The sequence below is a fragment of the Sebastes fasciatus genome, chromosome 16, assembly GCF_043250625.1.
Source record: "Sebastes fasciatus isolate fSebFas1 chromosome 16, fSebFas1.pri, whole genome shotgun sequence".
Classification (NCBI taxonomy): Eukaryota; Metazoa; Chordata; class Actinopteri; order Perciformes; family Sebastidae; genus Sebastes; species Sebastes fasciatus.
In genome coordinates this window covers 26,445,774-26,469,417 of record NC_133810.1, presented here as the reverse complement: position 1 = coordinate 26,469,417, position 23,644 = coordinate 26,445,774, and the positions used below count along the sequence as shown (strand labels likewise).

The following is a 23,644-nucleotide window of genomic DNA, read 5'->3' as shown; positions in this document are numbered from 1 at the left end:
CTGGGAAGGAATCTAGTAACAGTATTCTCTTGGTCTGCTTTTTGCCGGCGTTACATGGGGGAATGTCAGAGCTCAGGAAATTGGAGGTGCGTAAAGTGGGTAGGAAGGTTATTTTACTGCCACGCGGGGCTACTATAACAAGATGTTCAGATATGATCTGAGAGAGTAGAGGTCTCCCGCTGCTCATTCCCCCCCCCGCCAACCACCACACACTTTTTCTCCACCTTCTCAGTTCATTATTAAATCTGGGAATTGTCCCCATAACTCAATCCACCAGGCTACAGCATTATATGACCATTTGTGAGAGGGGAGAAGGGTGATTGCGACGCAGGGCAGAGGATGGATGTTAAAAGCATATTGATTTGTCTGTAATGTCGTCATAGATCAGAGATTTATGGCAATATATAAATGCAGCCACAAGCTCTAGTAGCCTCCAGCCTGCGGTGGAGGAAATGGAGTCCTTAGGATGACTGATGAGATCAAGACAGTGCTCTCAGCCACGTTTACCCCCCCTCTCTCCCCTCTCCCCACCCTCGAGCCTCCATTTCCCACTCCTCCACCTCCTCCTCCTCCTCCTCTCAGGATGCTCTCACCCTGCGGCTGCTGTGACTAGTCCTCAGTGGCTCTGTATCTTTGCTTTGGCTTCACATTCCAGCACAGAGGCTAGGAAAGCCTCCTCCGTGGCCTGAGATTGGTCGGAGTGGGTGCATCAGGCCGCACTGATCTCTCCCCTGCTAGAAAAATGATGTCTGACAAGGTCGCCAGAGATCACTGCCGCTCAATGATGCTAGAGGATTGAAAGGAAATGGAGCTTCTCCATGGTTACAAACCTAGGCACTAATAAAAACCGCTGCACTGGCTGACTGCAAGTGACATCTTATCCACAGGCAAACACTAGGATAAACATGCCAAATAGTTTTAATATGTCCTTTTAGTCACAGTGATGAAAGAACATAGGACATCCACGCTTCAACTACAGAGTTAAAAAGAGGTATTAAGAGGGTTATTCTCACACTGTGTGACTTCTTTGCCACACACGGAGCTAACAGTAAACAAATCTGTGGCGATTGAGGCCAAGCGCTGATGCTCAGTGACAGGCTGTGAACGAGGGTGGCAGAGGGGTTATGGGTGACGAGAGGGCCAGGCGGGACTCCTGTCTGTGGCAGTTAAAGCAGCTGGGAGTCAGAGTCGAGCACAGGGTCAGAGCCAGGCCAGCCCTGGTGGGCTCGCCCACACAGCCACTGTCAGAAAGATGACGTAGGGGACCGTTGTCGCCCCCTCACAGGCCCCGGCGAACCTTCAGCTCCTTTTTTTTGACACAAGAGTCTCGTCAGATAAAGCCGAGTTAAACAGACCCAGCAGTTTCCAACTGCTGCTGTCGACCAGCCCAAGGTGGTTTTACTAGAGGGGCTCACCGTGAGGCTGATGTGATGTAGAGGCTGGTATGGCCATAATTAGCGATGCTTAATGTGGTTTAATGTTTGGCAATGGCGTCCCCTAAGGCGCCCGTATAAAGTCGACAGAAATTCTTCAAGTTGTTCATTTTAACTGCCGAGTCGTGAAGCTCCCCGGCACTTTAATAGCCCTGGTATATAGACCTCTGAAGGTAGCATAAAGCAGATATTCAAAGTGTAGTCAGTGGAAACCAAGGGGATTTGACAGTGCCGCAGGAAATAGACAATTTATTATCAGCAACACAGCCTAGGTAGTGGATTATCTATAAAACTTTCATTGTCCTCCCTCAGTGGCAAGCAGCCATAAAACTTCCCAAATGAGGGACTTGTTAATTTACTTGTTAAAGCAAATTAAAAATCTATAAGCGCTTTTAGGTAAATGAGATCCTCTTTCATTGCTGCCCTAGTGGGATCGTCTCTGCCAGATCCTGAGAGGACAGGTTAGCTGTTCTGAAAGCCGCAGAAGAACAATAAAAGCCGTTAAATTGTTCCAGGTTTTATTACCGCCGAGCGCCGCAGCTGCTGTTGTGCGTAACTAAGGGAAACCAGGAGCTGATGGCTATCCCACTGAGGCCAGTACAGAAAACTGAGCCCAGTGCTCCCTCCATCTTATTTTTTCTTTTTTTCTTTTTGTGGGATGAGGGATGGGGGGGTTGGGGGGTTGGGGTTGCTGGTGCAGGCCGGTTGTGTATGGCTCTGTTTAAAAAGGCCTTTGTGGTTAGAAATGTTAGCGGGCCTACTTTTGTGCTTGATTGCATCGAGTCTGTAGTGCAGCCCTTGAGAATAGGTCAATACACTTGTAAAATTCCACTATGGCAACGGCGAGCACTTTTCAGTTAGTGAGAAAATAATTGACTCCACATGTTCCAGACAATGTTGTAATAGCTGTTCTAGCGTACTTTTCAGGGGAACGGTGTTAAATGAGATATTTCGTAATTTTTCTGCACTCTGATCTGTGAACGTAGCGTAGTGTGTACCGCTGTGTACTCTGAATCAGGTTTTAGTGCCAACACGACAAACTATTACCCCTCTGCTGCCACTAACAACAATGCTGAAATGAAAACATTCCATATTGATTCAGCCTTTTTTAATGACATTTTTTGTATTATAAAGAAATAATTACTTGTGAGGCGTACATGACATTCAACAGCACCTTTGGTATTTCATTTGGCAGCTCCAATAATGCTGCTGTGAGGTTATCTGTAAATACACTTGTTTATTTCAGCCAGACCTTCAATAGACATGTTGAAAAGCAAGGTCCTACTGCTATTCCTCTTGCATGTTAGGACTAATTGAAATAATAATAATTTGAATAATAATACAGTAGGTTCTAATATGAGAAGAACCTAGCTTTGGTGAAGGCGAGTCAAGAAATGTCAATCTTCTGACATATTATTGGAAATCCATAGTAGACCTTTGAAGAGGAAATCATTGGCAGCTCATTTGCTTCTATATTATCTATTTAAATAGGGTGAGCTGTCTTTTTATTAGCTGTTAGTACATTTTTCTCAAGATAATATGGTTGCTTTGATTAACTATGTCAGACTGTTGAGACAACACTGGTCTGTTTAGTGTTCGCACCCTTAGTAAGGGTTGTCCTCAACTAAAACCCATTTTAGTCAACTAGAAGTGTTTTGTTTTTTTTACTAATTGATGAAATTATTAGACAAATCTGTGAAACGGTTCGTCTCGTGTTGTCTTAACTATGTCTCAGAATCTAGAGCTTATTAGACCAAGCATATCTCTGAATTCAGAATTTGGGCCGTCTGTAAAGGGGAGACTCGTGGGTACCCATAGAACCCATTTTCATTCACATATCTTGAGGTCCGTAGTCAAGGGACCCCCTTGAAAATGACCATGCCAGTTTTTCCTCATCCATGTTTGGAGCGTTATTTAGCCTCCTTCTCGACAAGCTAGTATGACATGGTTGGTACCAATGGATTTCTTAGATTTTCTAGTTTCATAAGATACCAGTATCTTCACTCTAGCTTTAAAACTGACCGCTACAACCTAAAAATCGCTATTTACGTTAAAGACATTAGCGGCGTTAAAAAAGATTTGCAATAATGCATTATTATCGCATTAAGTTTGACAGCCCAGTATATTTATATTATATTGCGGCATTTTGTTACTCCGTTATAGCATCAGTTAAAACTCAGACATGACTGACACATTCTAATGGTTTTGGGATGTTCAGTTGTCAACACTGGACTCTCCAAATTAAGTATGGCAGTAACAGTTTGAATAGTTGCTAGTAACTTGAGTACAAGCGTTTATGTTTTTTTTAAAGAATGATTTATAAGAAATGTTAAATGATTCCTCATACTTGCGGGCTGAACTGTTTCATGCTGAGGTTTGGGCTGCTCTCTTCCAAAGCCTCACGCTGACTGCTGATTAAAAACAGTTGTTGATTCTCTACTTCAGTAAATTCAGACTGGTAAGAGAGACAAGGAAAAAAAAACTTTATCCCCTAACACAGAACAGATTGCGGGAAAACAAGACCTCGCTGTGTGGAAATTAATGGCAGATGCACTTACTAGTAGTTTAAATGTTTCATTAGATGCTAATGTCTCGCTGTGTCTTTAATTGTTGTGAAATTAGCCTCTGGAATATTAAAACCATCTGTCTGTTATCTTCCTGCAGGGCCAGCTATCTTACACAGGCTGCGCAGATACAGTAGGGTCATTAAATAAATGCATCCGTATGCCTCAACCTGCGTCTTAATTAATGTCTTTATGCTATTGCGTCAGTACGCACCGGTCTGGGGCATCAGCACACACATCTCTCTGGTTTCATTACAGGTTTAAAACTGAGGCTGGTCAACGCTAAAATATTTTTCAAATTTTAACATTTTGAAAATGTGAGAGACCCCACACATAACGACATGTTATATTAAATTTGACAGTTTTGTTCTTATAGTATGTGGAGAGCAACGATTTGGCTAAAACAGCAGACCACACATTAACAGATTCCTTTCATGAACAACAAGAGTCCTGACTAAAAAAAAAATGAAATCTCACAAAATATCTCATGATCAAACGTGAATTAGGTTTTTGCACTACTTTGTACTGAAAAAACACAAAGAAAAAAGAAAGGATGAAGTCATGGAGACACGTTAAATAAACACAGTCAGCTTGATTCCCAATTGGCTGTCGTTCTTTCCCACATGACTGCGTCATCGGCTGTCCTCGGGGTTCCCCACACACAGCAGGATATCCGATCGTAAATATTGAACATGTTTAATATTTACGATTTGTAATCGGTGTGGCCAGGATGGACTTCCGAGCCGATCGGGGGATGTAAAAAACACTCTTAACATACTTCAAACCACAGGAATATCTGTAGAACCATAAAAAAAACCCGGCATAAGTTTAAAAGGCTATAAAAAATGACTTGGTTGCAGTAACAAGTTGGAGTGATCAGATCAGCGTTGTTATTAACAGAGGTCACAGAGACTTCCCCCCCGCACCCACACACATGGACTTCTCATTTAGATTCATCATCAGACAGCAGGTCATTAAATTTCAACTTCCCTTTTTGATGGCACTGACCACCAGCATTCCCTCCATTTGCTTTAGACATCCATTAATCACGCCGTAAAAAGAAAATGAATCCATCATGTGAACCTCAGGAAGGGGAGAGCAGATGAAGAAGGAAAAAAAAAAAAGAAAAACACACAATTCTCTCAAGTAATTTAAAGGAGCTCAAGGGGAAATTAAAGGGAACAAGCTGAGGGATACGTTTTCAAATAGCTGTGTAATCAGGTCCCGAGCTATGTAATAGCCCTGAAAGATGAGCCGCTCTTTATTGGAATGTCTTTATTAGACATGTTCTTCAGACATTACACAGATTTGAATTTGTGCAAGATTTCTGATTTCATGGAGTACTTCCCCGCTGATAAGCCGGGATACAGACGATGTGATTATGTGGTTTCACTACCGCAGAGTCGGTTTGATACCACACTGATTAATAAAAGACATATCTCTACATCTCTCCCACACTTGCCTGATTCTATGCTTTATAAGCTTAACATATATGAGTTTGTTACAGACCTGTTCAGCAAGAATAAACATGATTTTAACATGTAGAAAAAACAATATTTCAATCTGCTCTGTCCGCTGTCTCTCATCCACCGCTGCTTTGTTTACACAAGCTTGCGGTAGCTCCGTTAATAGTGAATGGTTACAAACAAGCAAAAACAAAAGCAGTCTGTATGTAGTCTTATTGTTTAGCTTAGTTTGCCACGTATCTTAAAATTCATGTAAACTAAGGCTGAGATAAAGCAGCTCCGCTCTCTACCAGCGTTACCAGCATCAGTGAATCACATCAGTAGAGGGAGGAGGACAGAAGTAATGAAAAAGAACCGATAAGAGTATCAATAAAGAACCGAACTGATAAGGAGTATCGAAAAGAGTAGTTGTATCAATAAAATCCTAACGATACCCATACTTAGCTGCGAATATGTGATGCAGGAATCAGCAGCAGTAAGGTCTGCGTCTTTTTGTTTTGTGTGTGCACATTCATAAATGCATGAGTATGCTGGCGCGTGCCGCCCGTTGTTGTCGGCAGGGACACAGGTTGGTTAATAAATATTATAGGTCAACATGTTTTGATGAAGGAGCCACAGACCGGGGCGTAAACAGCGTCCCTCGCCCTTTCTTCAAGGTTCGGTTCACGGGCCAGGCTGGATGAGATATTATTCCCTCTTTTTCTCTCTAAAAATGTGTAAACTCCCCTCAGACAAACTGGCATTTACAAGAAGAAGAGAGAAAATGTGCCCCTGGTTTTTGTGGGAATAGAACGTGTTGGAGGTAATTAGTGCTATCACAGCGCGGGGCATTGGTGTGCAAGTGTCTGTGCATGTGCCACGTTTTGGTTCGCGTGTGCTCTTGTCTTGGACCACGTAGACACACGCCGACGCGCACGCACATATTCAGACACGTGCGCACACACACTGACTCGAGCAGGCCCATCAGGCATTCCCAGAGCTCAAACTCTCTTATCACGTTCAGCACTCTGGCGAATCCACCCGCCTTCCACCCATCATGCAATTCTCCCAAGGAATAGGATTCCTTTCACACCGCTAATGGCTACAGAAAAGGGAACATTTTCATTTTAATTACCCGCTCAACTCAAGGGTTCTTTTGGTATTCCCACACCTCGTGCCCTTTCATCGCACTAAATGATGGCCGATACCTGAAAAGAGAATATTGAAGCGGAGGTAAAAAAAACATATACTGTAGCTCTTCCCCTCCGCAGCAGGAGAGGGAGGTGCCATCATCTTCTAGTCCAAGTCCTTTGTGTGTGTGCAGCGCCACGCTCTGCTTTTCCTATTAGTTGGCAGAGCAGCCGTTTACTGCACTGTCCCATAAAGCAATTTTTTTTTATGTGCTTTGAAATGAAACCTGCAGCGTTTGTCTGGTCTGGAAGGAGCAGCATGGGAGCTTCAGAGGACATCAATCGCAGACTTGGACAGGGAGTACAGACCCCACCTCCTTCCACTCAGCTCCGCACTCCCAAGAGCCTTTTATTGTTCTACAGATTTTGAAGGGCCTCAGATGCTTGCCGATTGGCACGTCCTCCTCTTTATTCTCGTCATTTTGCCGCGTCTCGAACAGAGTGTCTAGAGGATGACACTAGCTGAGCTCCTGCTGCCTCGGCATGTGGTGTCTGCTTGGAAAGGATAGTGGCTCCATTTGAAGGTTCTGGAGGGGTCTTTGTCCCCGTTCTCTATTCCGTGGGCTGAGAGGAGTTTCATACTGCGAGATCAGATGGCGTCTATCATTGGCAGGCGCAGTGATGGCCGCTGAATGGGCTCAGAAACATGACAGATTTACAGAGACAGCGCCGCAGCTCCTGCCAGTTCTCACATATTCATGAGCCGATTTCCGTGGGAGGCCTTCCCTCGCCAGCCTTATCCATGTAAAGCTCTAAACTGCAGTGTTAACAGTTTTGCTTCATGTCGTTAACCCTTGGTCTCCTTGTGTGTTGTGTTTGGCAGCTGAAGCCAGGGCAGAACAACTGTAAGGACAGCGACAGCGAGAGCGTGAGCGGAGAGTCCAAGCCTTCCATCAGGAGCAGCTCCAGAGACAGACTGACAGATGTGAGTACATTAACGTAGCAGATCACTGCTTCAGTGGTTGTTTGAGCTTCTGTCACAGGGCCTATTTCGACCTCTATTCATAGTCAGTCATCTTCTTAAAAATCAGTCATTTCAAATTGAAAAATCTGAAGTCATTACCAGTTTATGATTATTTATTTACTGTACTTACTGTAGCACATGGGTACACATTTCAAATATAGACCCAAAAAAAGAAGAAAAGATTGGACGCAATAATTGGAAACCAAAGTTTGAGCAAACATTTTACTAAGTAAGTCCCAATTGTTTGGCAAAACTAGTATACAGGGCTGGGTAAAAAGTTACCAGTACCAATACCAGTACCCTTAAAGTGATACTGATACCATTTTTTCTACTTCATTCTATACCCATCATATGAATGGAAGCATTTAGTTGCGTAAAATGCCACCAACACCGCATTTATTTTTATCAGACGCCACAAGCGTCCAGCGCCCAGCCCTACTAGTATATCAGCAGTACTTAAAGGTGCCCTGTGTGTTTACATTCAGTTACACTCAGGTGTATATCCTTGAGGTCCTACAAACATGATGAATGTATTTCCTTCCTCATTTAAACATTCACAAAGCAGATTTGTGGTATTGCTGCGTGTCTTGGCACCTTCCCGCCACCTGTTGATCAGTGGAATAGTGTGATATCATTGTCAGAAATATATACCATATCACCTATATGCACACGTGTGTCGTCATACGCATGCACAAATGAATAAAACGGGAACCCACTCATAGAAAAAAATAATGCTCCATAGCGCTACTAAAGGTGAAAAACTCCACAGGTTACCTTTAACAACCAGTATTATACGATGATATCTGAAAGACACGTGAGTTGTCGTCCACTGTTGACAACTGTTACAACCAAGTAACTTTTTGACATGATATGTCCAAATACGTATCTGTGATATATAAAGTTGAGAGAGGAAGTATTAGTAGTGGTAAAAGTTCTACAGTTGGTACAGAAAATAATCATCTGCTTGACTTATTCATTAGTTGCATTGCTTGCGGCACGACCTTTGCCTTAACAAGAAATAGTGTGGACAGTAAGATACCTGTATCCACGCAACTCCCCTTCAAACTACCTACTTAATCATCACACCTTACAGAGAAAACTCTTCAGAGATGATCTATACAGAGCAATAAAGTTGGTGTTCTAAATCAGTACATGTTCTTTCAGCACAAACGTTATAAATTATACTCCGGTTTCATAATTCAAGAGTCATTATGTGTAAGTGGCCTTGCACCTTCGGTATGCCACAGACAAAAGGTAAGTTGTGAATGTGGTATAATCAATTTAATAAGGAATCCTTTTGGTGTTGAACCAATAAAATTCAGCCTCAGCAGAGGACTTTGTGGTAAATCTTAAATGTCTTTAAGTGCACTCTACTTCAGGTGAAGAGTACTATTTGCATCGCAGACACGCACACACACATGCAGACACACACTCTCTTCCTCCCCCAGAGGCTCTTTATGATTGATACAAAAAAAGACAGTACTTACCCAGGTCCTCGCTCCTTGCGGAGGAGCTGAAGGCAAGCATTAACTGACAGAAGAAAGAGCGGCTACGTGTCCCCGCGCCCTGTGACATATTCCGAGATGTAAAGCGAGCAGGCTCGAGGGACCTTGCTGCAACACACCTGGCCTGCTCTTTGATTTGTGTGGAGAATCTACAGTGAAGCAATCAGATATCTGGCCATAATTAAAGCTGTCAGTAGGGAGGCGAGCTAGTCTTTGAGAAAGACATGGCCGAACAACTGAAGCAAAACTGATTCTGCGTGTAGCTTTATGACGCTTGACTGGGCATGAAATGAAATAAGTAATTTGATGTTGACAACAGAAATTGAAATGATACTCGCTGATTCCTGACTGCGCTGTTGTGACTGTGTGCAGCAGTATGCCGAGACAAATGTTGTTTAAACAGTGACATTTAACCTATGGATGGATGCTTTACTGTGGCTGACATACAGAATGATACAAGCATTCAATTTGTCATCTGTTGTGTGTCTAATAACGAAAACGTTAAATAATACTACAACATCGGAGTTATGCAACAACACATTATAATATACAGTATAATTATACATTATAGTTAATGCTTAATGCTAGAGTTGGTTAACTTGACCTTGTCAGATGGTTTGTTTCACAACACCATCGAGAAGCCGTCATTGGAAACTGTTTGGAAAAAGGGCAGGCACTTTCAAAAAATACTTGGCAGGTGATTGGATGAACCACCTGTCAATCAAACTAACAAAAGTGAAGCTAACTGAAGGCAAAAACGGTCTTCTCTAAATGTTATTCCCATGGTGAAATTATCTCTCTATTATTCTGTTTGGTTTTTACAAAACATTGTATATTAACGCATAATATGGCTCCATATCAAAATTCTATTGGCACAACTATCTTTGATGCTGCTGACCAGATCTTGATAAAAAGGTTGCATTTGGTCATTAAATTGAGCTTGATATTACTTGTTGTTATCTTAAAGGGACACGCAAGAATTCATCCGTTTGCATGTAACTATTCTAATGTGTGTTTCAGAGGCCTTTGCTCCATTTCATTTCTTTAATCACTGTTTGATATTTCATAATCATTTGCCTGAGTTGGCAACGGTATAATCTGACTTGGCCTCATTGGCCAACCATGTCCCTCCATTTAGATTACATCGCTTGCACTGTGACTCATTACACACTAATGAAACATGTTTAAACAGTTGCATCAGATTATGGTCTGTTCCTGTTACTCTCAAGATCAATGTTGCTTCATGTTAATCTTATTTTGGTTTGAATATTGTGTGAAATCAGTCCCTGAAATGAATATCATTCAAAGCACCAGCCCGTGTGTTTACTCTGAGTAATTTTATTGGAACATTGTCCGAAATTCCAAATTATATCCGTAATTCGGTTTGAGAAAGTCAGGTTTCCTCAAGCAGAAACTCTCTACTTCCCCCACGCGGGACTTGTTCGCAGGAAGCATCTATTGCCCTCTCTATAATCACTTCCACCTGAGCTGGCATTGCAGCCACTCAGAACACTCTGGAGGATAGAAGGAACGGCGGCCCTGGTTCCCCCCGCTTCGTCTGGTCAAGACACCCCACAGGAGACTGAGCATGTCTTCAGAAGAGCTGCTGAAAGCTGGGCAGCACGAAGACAGACTTTTAGACCCCCATGTCACCTTAGATGGTCACACTGTGTGAGGCTTCATCTCCGGTCCCCACAGGTTTCTGAACAAGTCCCCTCCAGCCATGCTGTAAAAACGCACTTCACACGTCGCAAGAGGTGCAAGTCGTAACTTTGGTAGCAGAGCTCTGTTCCCCAGACTGAAAGGAGGAGGGACAAGGGAATGGAGAGGATAATAAGAAAAAGAAAGCGGTTTTGCTTTTGCACTTTTCATTGCATTTTCATAATTATAGAACACAGTTAAAGGGACTCTCTGTAAGAATCAGAAATTGCTTGTTAACAGTGACACCTGTGGCCATTAAGTCAACGACAGTCAGCGTCCTGTTGCTCGCGCTTTTGCTCGCACTACGTAGACGCGATCAGTCAAAACAGTGAGGGGACACTGTTCGCTCGTTTTCTCACACACTGCCTCTGTCTGCAGCCGCTCTCTCTCTCTTTTGCTTCACCACTCACTTCTGACGTGCACACACTCTTCGCACTGGCTCTGCTATTCTCCCACAACACTAGTTTTCCCCCCCGATGTCGGTCACATTCCTGTTTTGCAAGACGGGCTTCACTTGATATAACTTTGCGGTTTTGGTGCTTCCGTGGAGTTTGTGTTGGAGTCTGAGTTGTGGTGGGGGTCTGGATGTTTGTTGGCGTTAGCGGACTCCATGAACGTTAGCTATGGTTACACTGTTAGCCCTGTAAGCGGAGCTGAAAATAAAGGCACGCGAACGTGCCTGACGTCACATCTGTGGGATTTTTCCAGAAAAACCGGCCCGCATTCTTCACATTAAAAGCAGTCTACAGGCTGATAGAGGAAACCCAGAAAGTCGCGGAAGGTCTCATTTTTTAGGTTAGGTTACAGCTTGTTCACACATTGGCAAACAAAAAATGATTAAAACATGTTTAGATGTTTAAAAACATACATACAGTCCCTTTAATCCACTGTAAAACAGTTACAGATGAAGGTAGATGTATGTCCAGGGGATTTCTGAAAGCCTGTAGCGTTTTCTCTGCTGTGGAGGTCAGTGTGTTTTGTTCCACCCAAATGTTAAATGTATTTGATTGTAACTCTGCACAATGCAACTGGGCTGCTCGTGAGGTTCAGCTGCACAGAGCTGCTCCCTCACAGTGCAAAAACAAAGAGAAAGCATCTAAGTCACTCGTTAGTACCAGGGAGCGGTGTGAGACGAGCTAGCTCTGACCCCAACTGTTCATTAGACCCAGCAGTTCGCTAATGGTATTTGCTGTAGCACTCCCTTCCCCTCACGGAGCGACCACGCTCCGATGAAGCAGATGAACTGAGTTTGCCGACCTGGCACTGGCTGGCAGGGAGATAGAGGCCAGAGGAGGTCAGGCCTGGCAGCCTCTTCTCTCCCGCTCGCCTTCCCTCCTCACTCCGTCCTGCCAGCTCATTAAGGCCTACAAATGGCACATCAGCTCGGCTGTGTTTGCCTCAACCCCAAACCCCAGCTAAATTGGCAGGCTTAGCCGCATTTGCTCTGAAGCGCCGGGTTCCCTTTTGGGTTCGTTTGAAGCCGACATGGCAGCCACCCCCTACATCCCCCCCCACCGCACCCCACCCCTTCAGTCTGGGTGGCAGGCATTCAGGCAGGCAGCAGTCCTGAGCAGAGGGAGTCTGCTGGATCAGGGAGGGCAGGGAGCTCGGGATGAATCACTCCCGTTTAGTCTCTGCGGCAAGGGGTGAAATGCCATCATTACCCGGCTGCCTATCAAATAAATTGGCAATTACGGGCCTGGGATTGCGAGTAAACAGCATGTTACTCCTTTTTTTCCACCCAAGGCTCTTGATGAGAGGCGGGTGCATTAGAGAGAAGCTCCGGAGTACTGGGTCAGAGCCCGCCAGTCAGTGTTAGCCAGCCTGATGAGAGGCACAAGAGGCAAACTATAATGAATGCACCCCTGTATTTCGGTGGCCATTTTTATCGTCAGCCAAAACTTCCTGTTATATTCTGCTTTCGCTGTTCTACTGAGTAAATTCTGCCGATCAAATTGAAACAGATGTAAAGCTGTCTGATGCCTTTGGACAACACCTTTATATAGTATATGATGTGGACTGTAACATAGGGTAACGACTTGTGTGTTGGCCTGGTTATTCTATTATTAATACTAGCACTTTATTGGTGTCAGTCCAGACTGTTTTGCATGCTGGTTTTTCCGACTGAAATGAAAATGTGAAAATTGCGGGTTCCTGAAATCCATACTCGTGCGTCCTGGCTCCTCTTGCACGAGAAGGTTTTCTTGCGGTGAGGTCTTGGAAAGTTGTTTTGCAATGAAACATCTGGAAGTGATATTGTTAAAAGTCAAGCACATCGTCTTCCCGTGCTTTTGAAGCGGTTTTCAGCCCAAACACAGCTAAAGTCTCTCTTATGGCTAGTAAAACTGAACTCCGTTATTACTGGCTTTCCGCTGAAAACATGACAGCCTATTCAGAACCCTGTGTGCATGTGGTGAAACCATTTCATATGCTCAAATTACAGCTTTTGGAAAGGGATTAATGTCATGAAGTATATTTTGTTGTTGTAAAAATCACCATTATGATTAAATTTGCTGGAGCGTACCAAGACTGCACATAACGTTTTGTCCTTGACCTCCGAATTCAGCCCTTTCCGTAAGCTTCTTGTCTGCACTGAATCTCACTGTCCAAGTGAACTGCTTATGTAATCCCACCTCCTCAGTACATTCTCCAATTATTTCCTGACACTCTGATGTAAATGAGGTGGCAGTCCCCCTACATGTCCAGATATGCTGGCCAATTTGCTCCGACACAGAACTTGTAATTGCTTGCATCAATTATCCGTCTCTTTCTCTCTGTGCCTCTCAATAATTTGAAATGTTTCCTATTAGAGACAAGCATTTAGATATGGAAGTAGAAATGTTGTACCTATAATTAGCTCATTATCATGGGATCGTACTCTTTGCCGAGGCTCCAGTGTGTGCATAGTGGCAGTGTGAAATGAGCAGCAGATGCAGTGCAGGGACTACTTGACGGTCTTTTGACTGTTTAATGGGTTTTCAGCAGCTATGTAAATAAGTCGGGGCAGATTGAAAGACGAAAGACTATAGAAATACAGACATAGCATTCAGTATCCTAACCTGTTGTCCAGATGTAAATAACAGGGATAGAATGGGATTTGGCAGTCGCCTTGTTACTGGTTAAAGAAATACACATCATATAGACAAATGCTCTGAAAGGCAGATGACTATACACTAGGGCTGTCAATCGATTCAAATATTTAATCACAATTAATCGCATGATTGTTCATAGTTAATCGCGACTAATCATAAATTAATAGCACATTTTTTATTTGTTTAAAATGTACCTTAAAGGGAGATTTGAGTAGTAAGTATTAAAGTTAAGTAAGTATTTAATACTCTTGTCAACATGGGATTGGTATATAAATAAAATAGCTTAAAATAAAATATGAATATGATTGCTTTATGCATATGTATGTATATATTTATTACTGGAAATAAATTAAAAATACAAAACAATGACAAATATTGTCCAGAAACCCTCACAGGTACTGCATTTAGCATAAATAATATGCTCAAATCATAACATGGCAAACTGCAGCCCAAAAGACAACAACAGCTGTCAGTGTGTCAGTGTGCTGACTTGACTATGACTTGCCCCAACCTGCATGTGATTATCATAAAGTGGGCATGTCTGTAAAGGGGAGACTCGTGGGTACCCATAGAACCCATTTTCATTCACATATCTTGAGGTCAGAGGTCAAGGGACCCCTTTGAAAATGGCCATGCCAGTTTTTCCTTCGCCAAAATTTAGCGTAAGTTTGGAGCGTTATTTAGCCTTCTTAGCAACAAGCTAGTATGACATGGTTGGTACCAATGCATTCCTTAGGTTTTTCTAGTTTCATATGATACCAGTATCTTCACTTAAATTTGCGTTTAAGCGTTATTATTGCGTTAACTTTGACAGCCATACTATATACCCACACTTGCACAACCACACATCCATCACATAGAGGGATAAAACTGAGTCTAAGGGAGGAAAAGAAATGGTTGAAGCCGTATTTTAAAAGAAGATAGCGTTGGGGAGTGTAATAGCTAAAGGCAGTTTTACCAGCTTTTCATCTAATACTTTGAACAATGAAGAGGCCAGTTCGAGAAGTCCTGAGAGATCAAATTGACTGGTAGAAGTAGAAAAAAGTGTGTTTTGCCGCTAAAATCTCAAGATCATCCATGTCTGTGATCAAATATGAACTCATTTCAAGCACAAGGTTTTGACAAGATGACTCACTCTTTGATTCATGCCATCTGGGGTTCCTATTAATTCATAAGGAACACCTGGAACACATTGTAGAACATTTCCCCCCCCCACTGGTTACCGATCTCCCAAGTCCTGTGTGCTGAAGAGATCATGTCAGTACAGCCCGGTCTCATTCCCAGGTCGTCAAATACTGCTTTCAAGTAACTCCAATGTAATCCCTTCCGCGGCAATATTAAACCCCCAGAGCAACTGCTCCGGAAGTCAGGGGATGTAGTATAAAGAACGACAAAGTCGGTGTAGGGAGGAAGACGGGGTGGTTGGGTCAAACAAGCACATGACTTTCACCAAGGAGACCGCTGTTCGTGTCCCATCTGAAGCCAAAAGTCAACATTGATTTAGTTAAGTTGACTATTTAACTTATGTATGCTACGTAACTTAAAGGTACAGTGTGTAGGATTTGGCAGCATCTAATGGTGTGGTTGCAGATTGCAACCAACTGAGTACCTCTCCGCTCACTCACATTTAGAGCCAGAGTCTGCGCTGTATTGATCAGGCGGTAGAGCCGCGGTATCGAGTTCCCACCCACACACACATCCAAACCAATCGCGAGCCGAGCACGGCTGCAGCTTGTTAGCGAGAGAGATTCACAGCTGTCAGTCACAACGTCTATTCCTCTTTTTATAGCATCAAATAACTAATTAAAATTAAACTTAGCAGAAAAATAACCACTTAAACATACAACAGCGTGATAAGAACTGCCTAAAATGACAGAGAACCATTTTGGGAAAAATGTATTTGTCTTGCACTTTGACTTTTTAGTTTGGCCCATGTTCCAACCACTAACATGGAGGAAACGGAACTTATGACCTCTACCGCAGCCAGCAGATCCAGATGTTTTGGATTCACTTTCGGAGAACTGACATGTCGTCCATCTTTATATACAGTCTGTAGTTTGAATTCACAATGTTAGCCAAGTGTTTAAAACTGCGAGGTAGTGAAGCTTTGACGTGTAGCGATACCATAGTGCGTTAAACAGTGACGCCAAGAGGTCCTGACCGCGCCATGAGTTGTGAATGAGAACGGGTTGGTCCACAATAAGAGCTTTCCACCACATTTTTCTCATTTATTATGCCAGGTTCTGTTGTTCACTGCACAGTCGGCTTGCCAGATGATCCAGACACAAGATCACTTGAATTGCCTACGCCTTTGACTCTAAATCAACCTGATGAATAGGCTGTCTCCCAGGAAGTGGCCAGACATGCTTATTACCACCTCTGGCACTCCAAATCAAGCTCCCTTTTTTCTCTCGTCTCCCTCTCTTTTATTCCCATTTTCTCTCACATCGCCTGCAGTCGGGTTGTCAGGGACAGATTGTGACACTTTGTGACATGGCAGTCGGGCAAAATTATGCTGCGCCTCCATCGCCCTGCCAGTACCCCAACAGCCGGATGTCCGTCAGGGGCCTGTGAGAGGTCCCGCCGGACGGCTCGTCACTACAAGTGCTCGGGGCACGCCTGCCTCCCTGCCTCCGTTCACAAGCGTTTAACTCAGACTCGGCTGCGTCTACTCTCCAGAAATATAATTAGAATGGGAGAAGCACAGTGTGATTGTGTGCAGTGACCTCTGAGCAGCCCCCAGGTTGAGAATACATGGCACTAGTTTATCTCTGCTAATTATTTACCACACCTAGTGGCCTTGAACACAAAATTATAACGAGGAATCACAGAAACATTGTGACCTTTACTGTTATGTTACTGTATACCCAGCAAAATAAGGCTCTTTAATTGTTGAAATTGATACAGAGCGAGGTCGGTGTGGTAAATACTGTTCAGGCTGATGCTGACTCAATGCAATCCCTCAGTGCTGTGGATGATAAATCTATTCTCATGGAAGATTAATGGACTGGAGAAGTGGTGTTGAATGTCATTGTTGAAGGTTGAAAGTATTGAGCGCCTGAATCCTATCCATATGTTTTCAGGAATGACATAAATAGGCTCAGCCGGAATCCATTTTGACTTATCAAGCTTAAACCGGTGCCAGAGCCACGCGATACTTGCCAAGTATTCAGGCTCTGAGGCTTCCAATAACAAATCCTATTCCACATAATTTCCACTGAAATTGGCCATGGCCATGCGCCGCCACCCTGCTTTTGCCGTGCGTCCCGCAGCTCTTGGCTACGTATCACTTCCGCATTCCCCGTAACCCAACCCCGTAGCCCCAATTTTTGATGTCACACCAGGCTCTGGTGAGGGAGTCTCTCCGCTCTTTGTTCCAGCCTTTTCAGCGTGGAGGCTGTTCCGGTGGGGTAAGTTGAATAAGTGGAGCCCGGAGGAATCTCTACAAAGGTCTCACTCTGATTGGATGCATGCAGAGCCCAAGGAGAGAGAGCGCCGGTTGCCATAGCAATGAGAGCAATGTGGGAACTGGCTGCATGAAGGAGAGAGGGGAAGTGGTGCTTTCTTTTGTGATGGGAGGTCTTCATCGACTGACATTTCTCTTTATGAATACACACTGGCAAAACACGCACATAAACACAAATACATACGCAGGGGCACACAAACGGTATTGCACGCACCTTTTTACCCCCCAAGGAGAAGCCGAGCTAGAGTGCATACTTCAATCACAATGGCCTGGTAGGGGTGTACTCGGGCCCAAGCTGGGAGCCAGAGAAAACACAATCAGACACACCGGGAGTCCAGAACCATCTCCCCCTCATAAACATGATTACTGGCCATTCACTGCTACATATCGCTTACCTCTACTGAGCCAACAAATCATCCTTACCCTCATCACAGCCACTATAAACAAAGACACAACGGAAATATTTCTCTTTCTTCCTCTACGTCGCTTTTTTGTTGCTTGCATCCCTGACGTCTGACGTGAAGAAGATTTTCTGATTCTTTAACCCATAGCATTCAGGCCACATGAATATCCATGTGGTGATGCAAGCCTCTCCAAAGAGCATATGTTTGTGTTCATGTGTGTGTTTTATATATGTGAATCCCTGGTGTGTGTATGTTTATACCACAGAGTTTAGCTGCAGGGTTTAGAAGCTGTGTGGGAGGGTTGAGGTTTTGTGTGTGTGAGTCTTGTTGAGTTTGTTTGAAGGGCACAAGGGGCTGAGAATGCTGTATGGGGATTACACAGGAAGGCCTGCCGGTTCATGAACCTGGTCCGATCTGTCATGTCTATAGGCCAGACACGGCCGTTGAATATACATCCTCTCTCATGCATGTGATCCTGCTGTTCTGAACAAATCAAACGGAATCATAAGGCACCTAGACAATCCCAGCCCTGCTGCTCTCCACACACAATATCCCTTTTTGTAATCTACCAATGTGCAGGATCCACTTTCCATCACATCAGCTTAGTTGAGGTGATATCTCAGATGTCTGTTGACAATTTCCTAAAATGTCACAATGATAATTCTCCAATTCTTAATTTGTGTCAATAAACACCCTATTTGATATATAATAGGGAGATATACAATGATGTACAATGCAACAAAGAGAGATGTCATTATTGTGTTTTCCACGTTTAAGTGTCCCACAATCTTTGCTCTTTAAAGCCAATCATACAGACATACATTGTACATGCTAAAATATAAATTCTACTTTTAGGAAGTTTATAATGTTCAGTTTTTTCGGGAAATGTGTAAATTCAGTGATATGTTTGTTGCTGAGGTTATAGTTAAAGGTGGTGTGTACTGGACTGCATTACACTGAGAGGTCATTTCCATTTATGTACATGAGGAAGGCAGAATATTGGAAACTGAATATAATGCAGTCCAGTACAACACAACCACAAGCATGACCTCAATGATAAATATAGAACTGAATTTACACATTTCTGACAATGTCACCAAAAACTGAGTGCTATAAACTTCGTAAAGGTAGAATATATTGCATTAGATTGCATAAGTGCGTGGGGCGGCTGTGTCTCAGAGGAAGAGCGGGTCATCCACTAATTGGAAAATCGGCAGTTTGATGCCCAGCTCTTCCAGTGCATGTGTTGACGTGTCCTTGGGCAAGATAGTGAATCCCAAATTGCTCCCGAAGTCATCGGTGTAAGACATGTAGTGTAAACTACTTAGAGTGGTCAGAAGACTAGAAGAGGAGCCCTATACATGCAAGTCTATTTACCATATACCTAATAAAGTGGCCACTGAGTGCCAAATCGCAGTTCAAAGTGCAGACAAATACCAAACTTGAATGCTTTGTTCGGTCAAAGCACTTCATTGTGATTATTGGCTTTCTTGAAGACCTTTTAGAAGACAAAAACAAAGGAAAAAGTGGATGAGCCATACTGTAACAAACTGATCCGTCATCAAATTCCATATTTAATTCTCTGGTTTTCAACCCTTTGCCCTAGATTCAACCCACCCTGGAAAAGCTGTTTTCTGTAAAAGAATATTGCCAATGATGCCAAAGTTACTTGTAGTTAAAATGTCTGTTATGTGTAAACTAGAATATGTGTAACTTTCTTACATTGTTGAAATGTGAAATCACTGCTTTTACTTCTGTGTTGTCCTTTGTGCACAATGAGAAGTACTGTGATGATAAGCATGGGGGAAAGTGAATTGTGTTGTTAAGCGTTACACAGAGAACAGCAGAGTGATGCCGTGCTCACAATCTGAGAACATTTTGCTAATATTATGTTTTGCATGCGCTTTGAATTGAGCCCATGTTTTTCTTATTGACACTTTACAACGCTGCATCTTCTCCCTTGTGCTGGAGAAGGACATGTTGTGTCTTATTCAAGGCCTGTGAGTCTGACAGGATTACTGTGAGGCATTGGATGTCACATCACTTCTATTTCAGAAGCCGGCGCAATTTCCCTTAAACCACAAGGCAGCAGCGCCGACAATAAATAAATAAATACTGTAGATAGATGGACAGACAGACACATAGATAAGACAGACGGAGAGATAGCGCCTCTGGAATTACAGTTGCAGAAGATTATTCCAGAGACATTATTTCCCTCAAGTCGTGGGCTTGAGTCCAATTTGGAAGAGAAATGAAATTGCCAGCAGTGAAAAACCAGACTAGGTAGGAGTTCATGAGTAGAGAAATAACATTTTCATTTGTTTCTGCCCCAGTGGGAGACAAGCAGCCTTTCGGTAAATAGAGACAGCTATGAGAAATGATTTTTTTGGTCGGTGGGATATTGTTTTAACGCGCACTTATCCATCTGCAATCTAGATGTCAGGCCTCAGGAATCCACAGGATGGCCATTCGACTGTTGTCTTTATGACACACAAGTGTTGGCCTCGTCTCGTCTCCCGATTGTCTCTGTTAGTGTCCCATTTCCAGCGGAGATTCAGTCTTATATGTGGTGTGTTGTTTTTTTTTAAACTCCCTTTGTTAAGAGCAGCCAGCTGATGCTACAGTACTCTTTGGAATTTTTTTTTTATATTGAGCTTTGCAGTGAATTGAAATGAAAAATTCAATCCTGGCGTCTGAGATTGTCATCTCTCCTTGCAGTAGAGGTGCACCGTACAGTATTATTTGTTCCACCGCAATAATAATAAATCAAGTATGGTGCATTAAGCAGAGATTGGCACAAGGTATCGGTTTTAGTAGATTTTCTTTTTTTTTGCCAGCACTGTTCCATTGTGTTTCTCTTTGTTTTGTGTTTGGGTGTTTTGGAGCCCAGTTTGCCTGAAGCAACAATGTGTCACAATCCACTCTTCCTTTGTTTGTGGTGTCAAGATTTTCTTAACTTGTCACATGCATTGTGCGTCTTGTCTTTCTTGACTATCATTTGATATCTTTGTTCATATTCGGGGTGTTATACTTTTGTGCATTTCTGACAATAGAGTACATGCACCTGGATAAATGGTCATGCTGTATCATCTTGGTTAGTTGTTATCTGGTTTCAAAGAGATATCCAGGGGATTATTGGGGGATTACTTCCACTTCCGTAAACTGCAGCCGTAGACTTCTGGGACATGTCTGATCAATGAACGTGTTTCTATATACTCTGTATTGAAGTTATTTATATGGTGCATTACAATTCGTGATTAATGTGCAGCAGCAAAGCTTTGATCCAGAGCTGTCAGTGGTGATGTACTCCCAGGTGATTACGTCTACTTCCTGTCATCCACTATCAGCCAACACATAAAGCACTTGTCACATGGCCCATTCTGATTATGCTTGATATTGACACTGGAATTGAATAAATGTACGCAATAAGGAGATTAGTGTTTCCCAAGAGGCGTGCGTCCCCCCGCCGCATTCATTCCTGACGAGGCGCGCCGAGCCTTTTGAGAGACTCGCTTCATACGGGCAAATCCCATCTCTGACTACATAATGTGCAAATAGAAAAGAGCGATGAAGATTAATCTGCCGGCCATCTTAAATGGAACAGCAGTGCTCTCGCATTGAAGCAGGGGTGAAATTGCACTTGGGCTTTTTGTTGGAAAAATGTTCTGCATAATTGCAAATTCGCTCCACTTTGCATTGCATATCAGTCCGACCCCTGCCATGACATATTGCAGATCCGTGCCCTCAAGAGCAGGAATTCTGCTCTAATAAAGCGACATGTCACAGAAGAGATTTGTCTCCATCTTCTCCCTCACATCTGCCACGATTGGGCCTCAGGAGAAAATTAATTAAAAAGCAAAAAAATAAGGAGACATGGCTCAGTTTTTGTAATATTTCCAAGCAGGATTTGAATCAAAACATTTAAACATCCTTCATACCTGTATTCATATATATTACAATAAATTTCCCATATTTATGCAAGTGGACCATACCATTTCTTAACCTCGACATTAGTTGAACTACTCGTCTGCTGCTGGAATTGCAGTGGCTCGCATCCTTCTATGCTCATGTACATCGCCAATGTACACAACGTTTTGTATTATATCTTACAAAAAGTTATTCCTCATTTTTAATACGTTTTCCTACAAATGTCCAGCAACATGTGACGCACATGTCAAATTCCGCTCCAGTTTTTTCAAAATAATCTTCACAGGAAACAACTTGGTTAAGATTAAGCAACAAAACAGCTTAGTAAGGTTTAGGAAAACATTGACTTGGTTAAATTTAGGCAACAAAACTACTTGGTTAGGTTTAGAAAAAGATTGTGGTTTGGGTTAAAATAACACCAGAAGGTGCGTAGCTTAAGTACGGAGGTTACGTGACAAATAAATCAACGTTGACTTCTGATTTCACATGGGGTACGAACCCACCCGTCCATCCCGATCTACTCCCTACACGCCATTTGTCGCTCCTAATACTTCCTGGTTCCCGATTACGTGGATTACATGAGAATTGATTTTGTGATATATATGAATTACGGTGCATTACTTTTTGTAGGTATAGCTACGAACAGTGTATGAGAACAGCCTGACGTCGCACAAGCCAGTGGCGATGCTAATGTAGGTAGCTAGCTGCTATTTAGATAGTTTAATATGCTTTCTTATCTTCAGAATTTCTGAATTAGATTGTGTCAAGTGTCTAAACTGTAATAGATTTGATTTATCAGCATCTACAGTCTGCAGACATTACGTTAAACAAGCAAGATACTATAGAATAGGACTCCTCCATCAGTATACTTTTATTTAAAAATACAAAAACAAAGGTTTATTGCATAATATCCTATATTTGTATTTTGTGTGTATTTATATAATAGAACGTGACATTCCAGTCAAAAGCTCTGCTAAAACCTACAATTATGAGTAGAATGATGTGTGTGCCTGCTTTTTTTATAGCACACTCATGTCCCCCTTTGTCTTCAAAAGCACACCTTTATATTTGACAGTACAGTCGGTTGTTGTGCACCGGTGTAAAATCCTTTGTAAACTAATTAGATGATCGGATCTGACCTGTTTAAAGGGAGTCACATCAGCTGTGTTTGGTTAGCGCCGAGAGGTCAGAGGGCAGCGCAGGGCCACATAGTGCAGGGGGATTGGATGGGATTAACCTCGGTCTGCCCCCTTGGCCCCGGGCCCAGACGGCCCAGGAAGAGTGGAATTAGCCAAGCCATGGCAGGGCCATCTGATTCCAAGCCCTCATCCAATTACTGCCTTATCTGCTGGCCAAATGAGATCAATGCATGGAGGGCAGGGAGACCTGGCAGGCTGGCGAAGGTGCGATAATCAGCAGTAGGGAGCACGGCACTTAACTCCCCCGTGTCCCTGAAAGAGCCAGAGCATGTGTTAGGAGCACCACTCACTGCCATTAGCTCCCGGTGCCTGCTGGAGCCTGACCTGCACTTTGCATGAGGACAACCTGCTGTAGTGCATTTAGGCATCTTAGCTTTTTGTGTTCAAGTACTGCACTTAGGAGGATGAATAATGTGCATAATTACAGTTTTACCTCTTATCCTTGGTGGATCTACCCAGCAGATTACACTGGCTAAAAAGGTAGTAGAGAGGGAAAAAAACAAAAACGCGTAATTGCTTTTTATATGTATTGCATATGAAAGGCACTTTTAAGCATTTTACAGTGGTTAAGAACAACCCCGCACAGTTAATATAGTCCACTGTTAATTCTCTTGTCAATTAGGGGGAAAAACAAATGTTTGACGTTTGGAGGTGTAATTATGAAAATAATTAACCTCGGTGTGCCATAAAAGCTCTCTACCTGCACTTCTTGAAATGGAGTTGGCTGAATGAGACTGTGCTGTTAAAAGAAGGA

General features: G+C 43.0%; 1 protein-coding gene across 9 annotated transcripts in view; it reads left to right on the top strand.

Moving 5' to 3' along the window:
- Window positions 1-23,644, top strand: part of auts2a (activator of transcription and developmental regulator AUTS2 a) — a 507,388-nt gene that overhangs the window by 293,193 nt on the left and 190,551 nt on the right. For all 9 annotated transcript variants that reach the window (XM_074611210.1, XM_074611212.1, XM_074611211.1 and 6 more), the window contains one exon: window positions 7,456-7,557. In XM_074611210.1, the coding sequence (XP_074467311.1) occupies window positions 7,456-7,557 (102 nt within the window). The remainder of the gene's footprint in view (window positions 1-7,455; window positions 7,558-23,644) is intronic.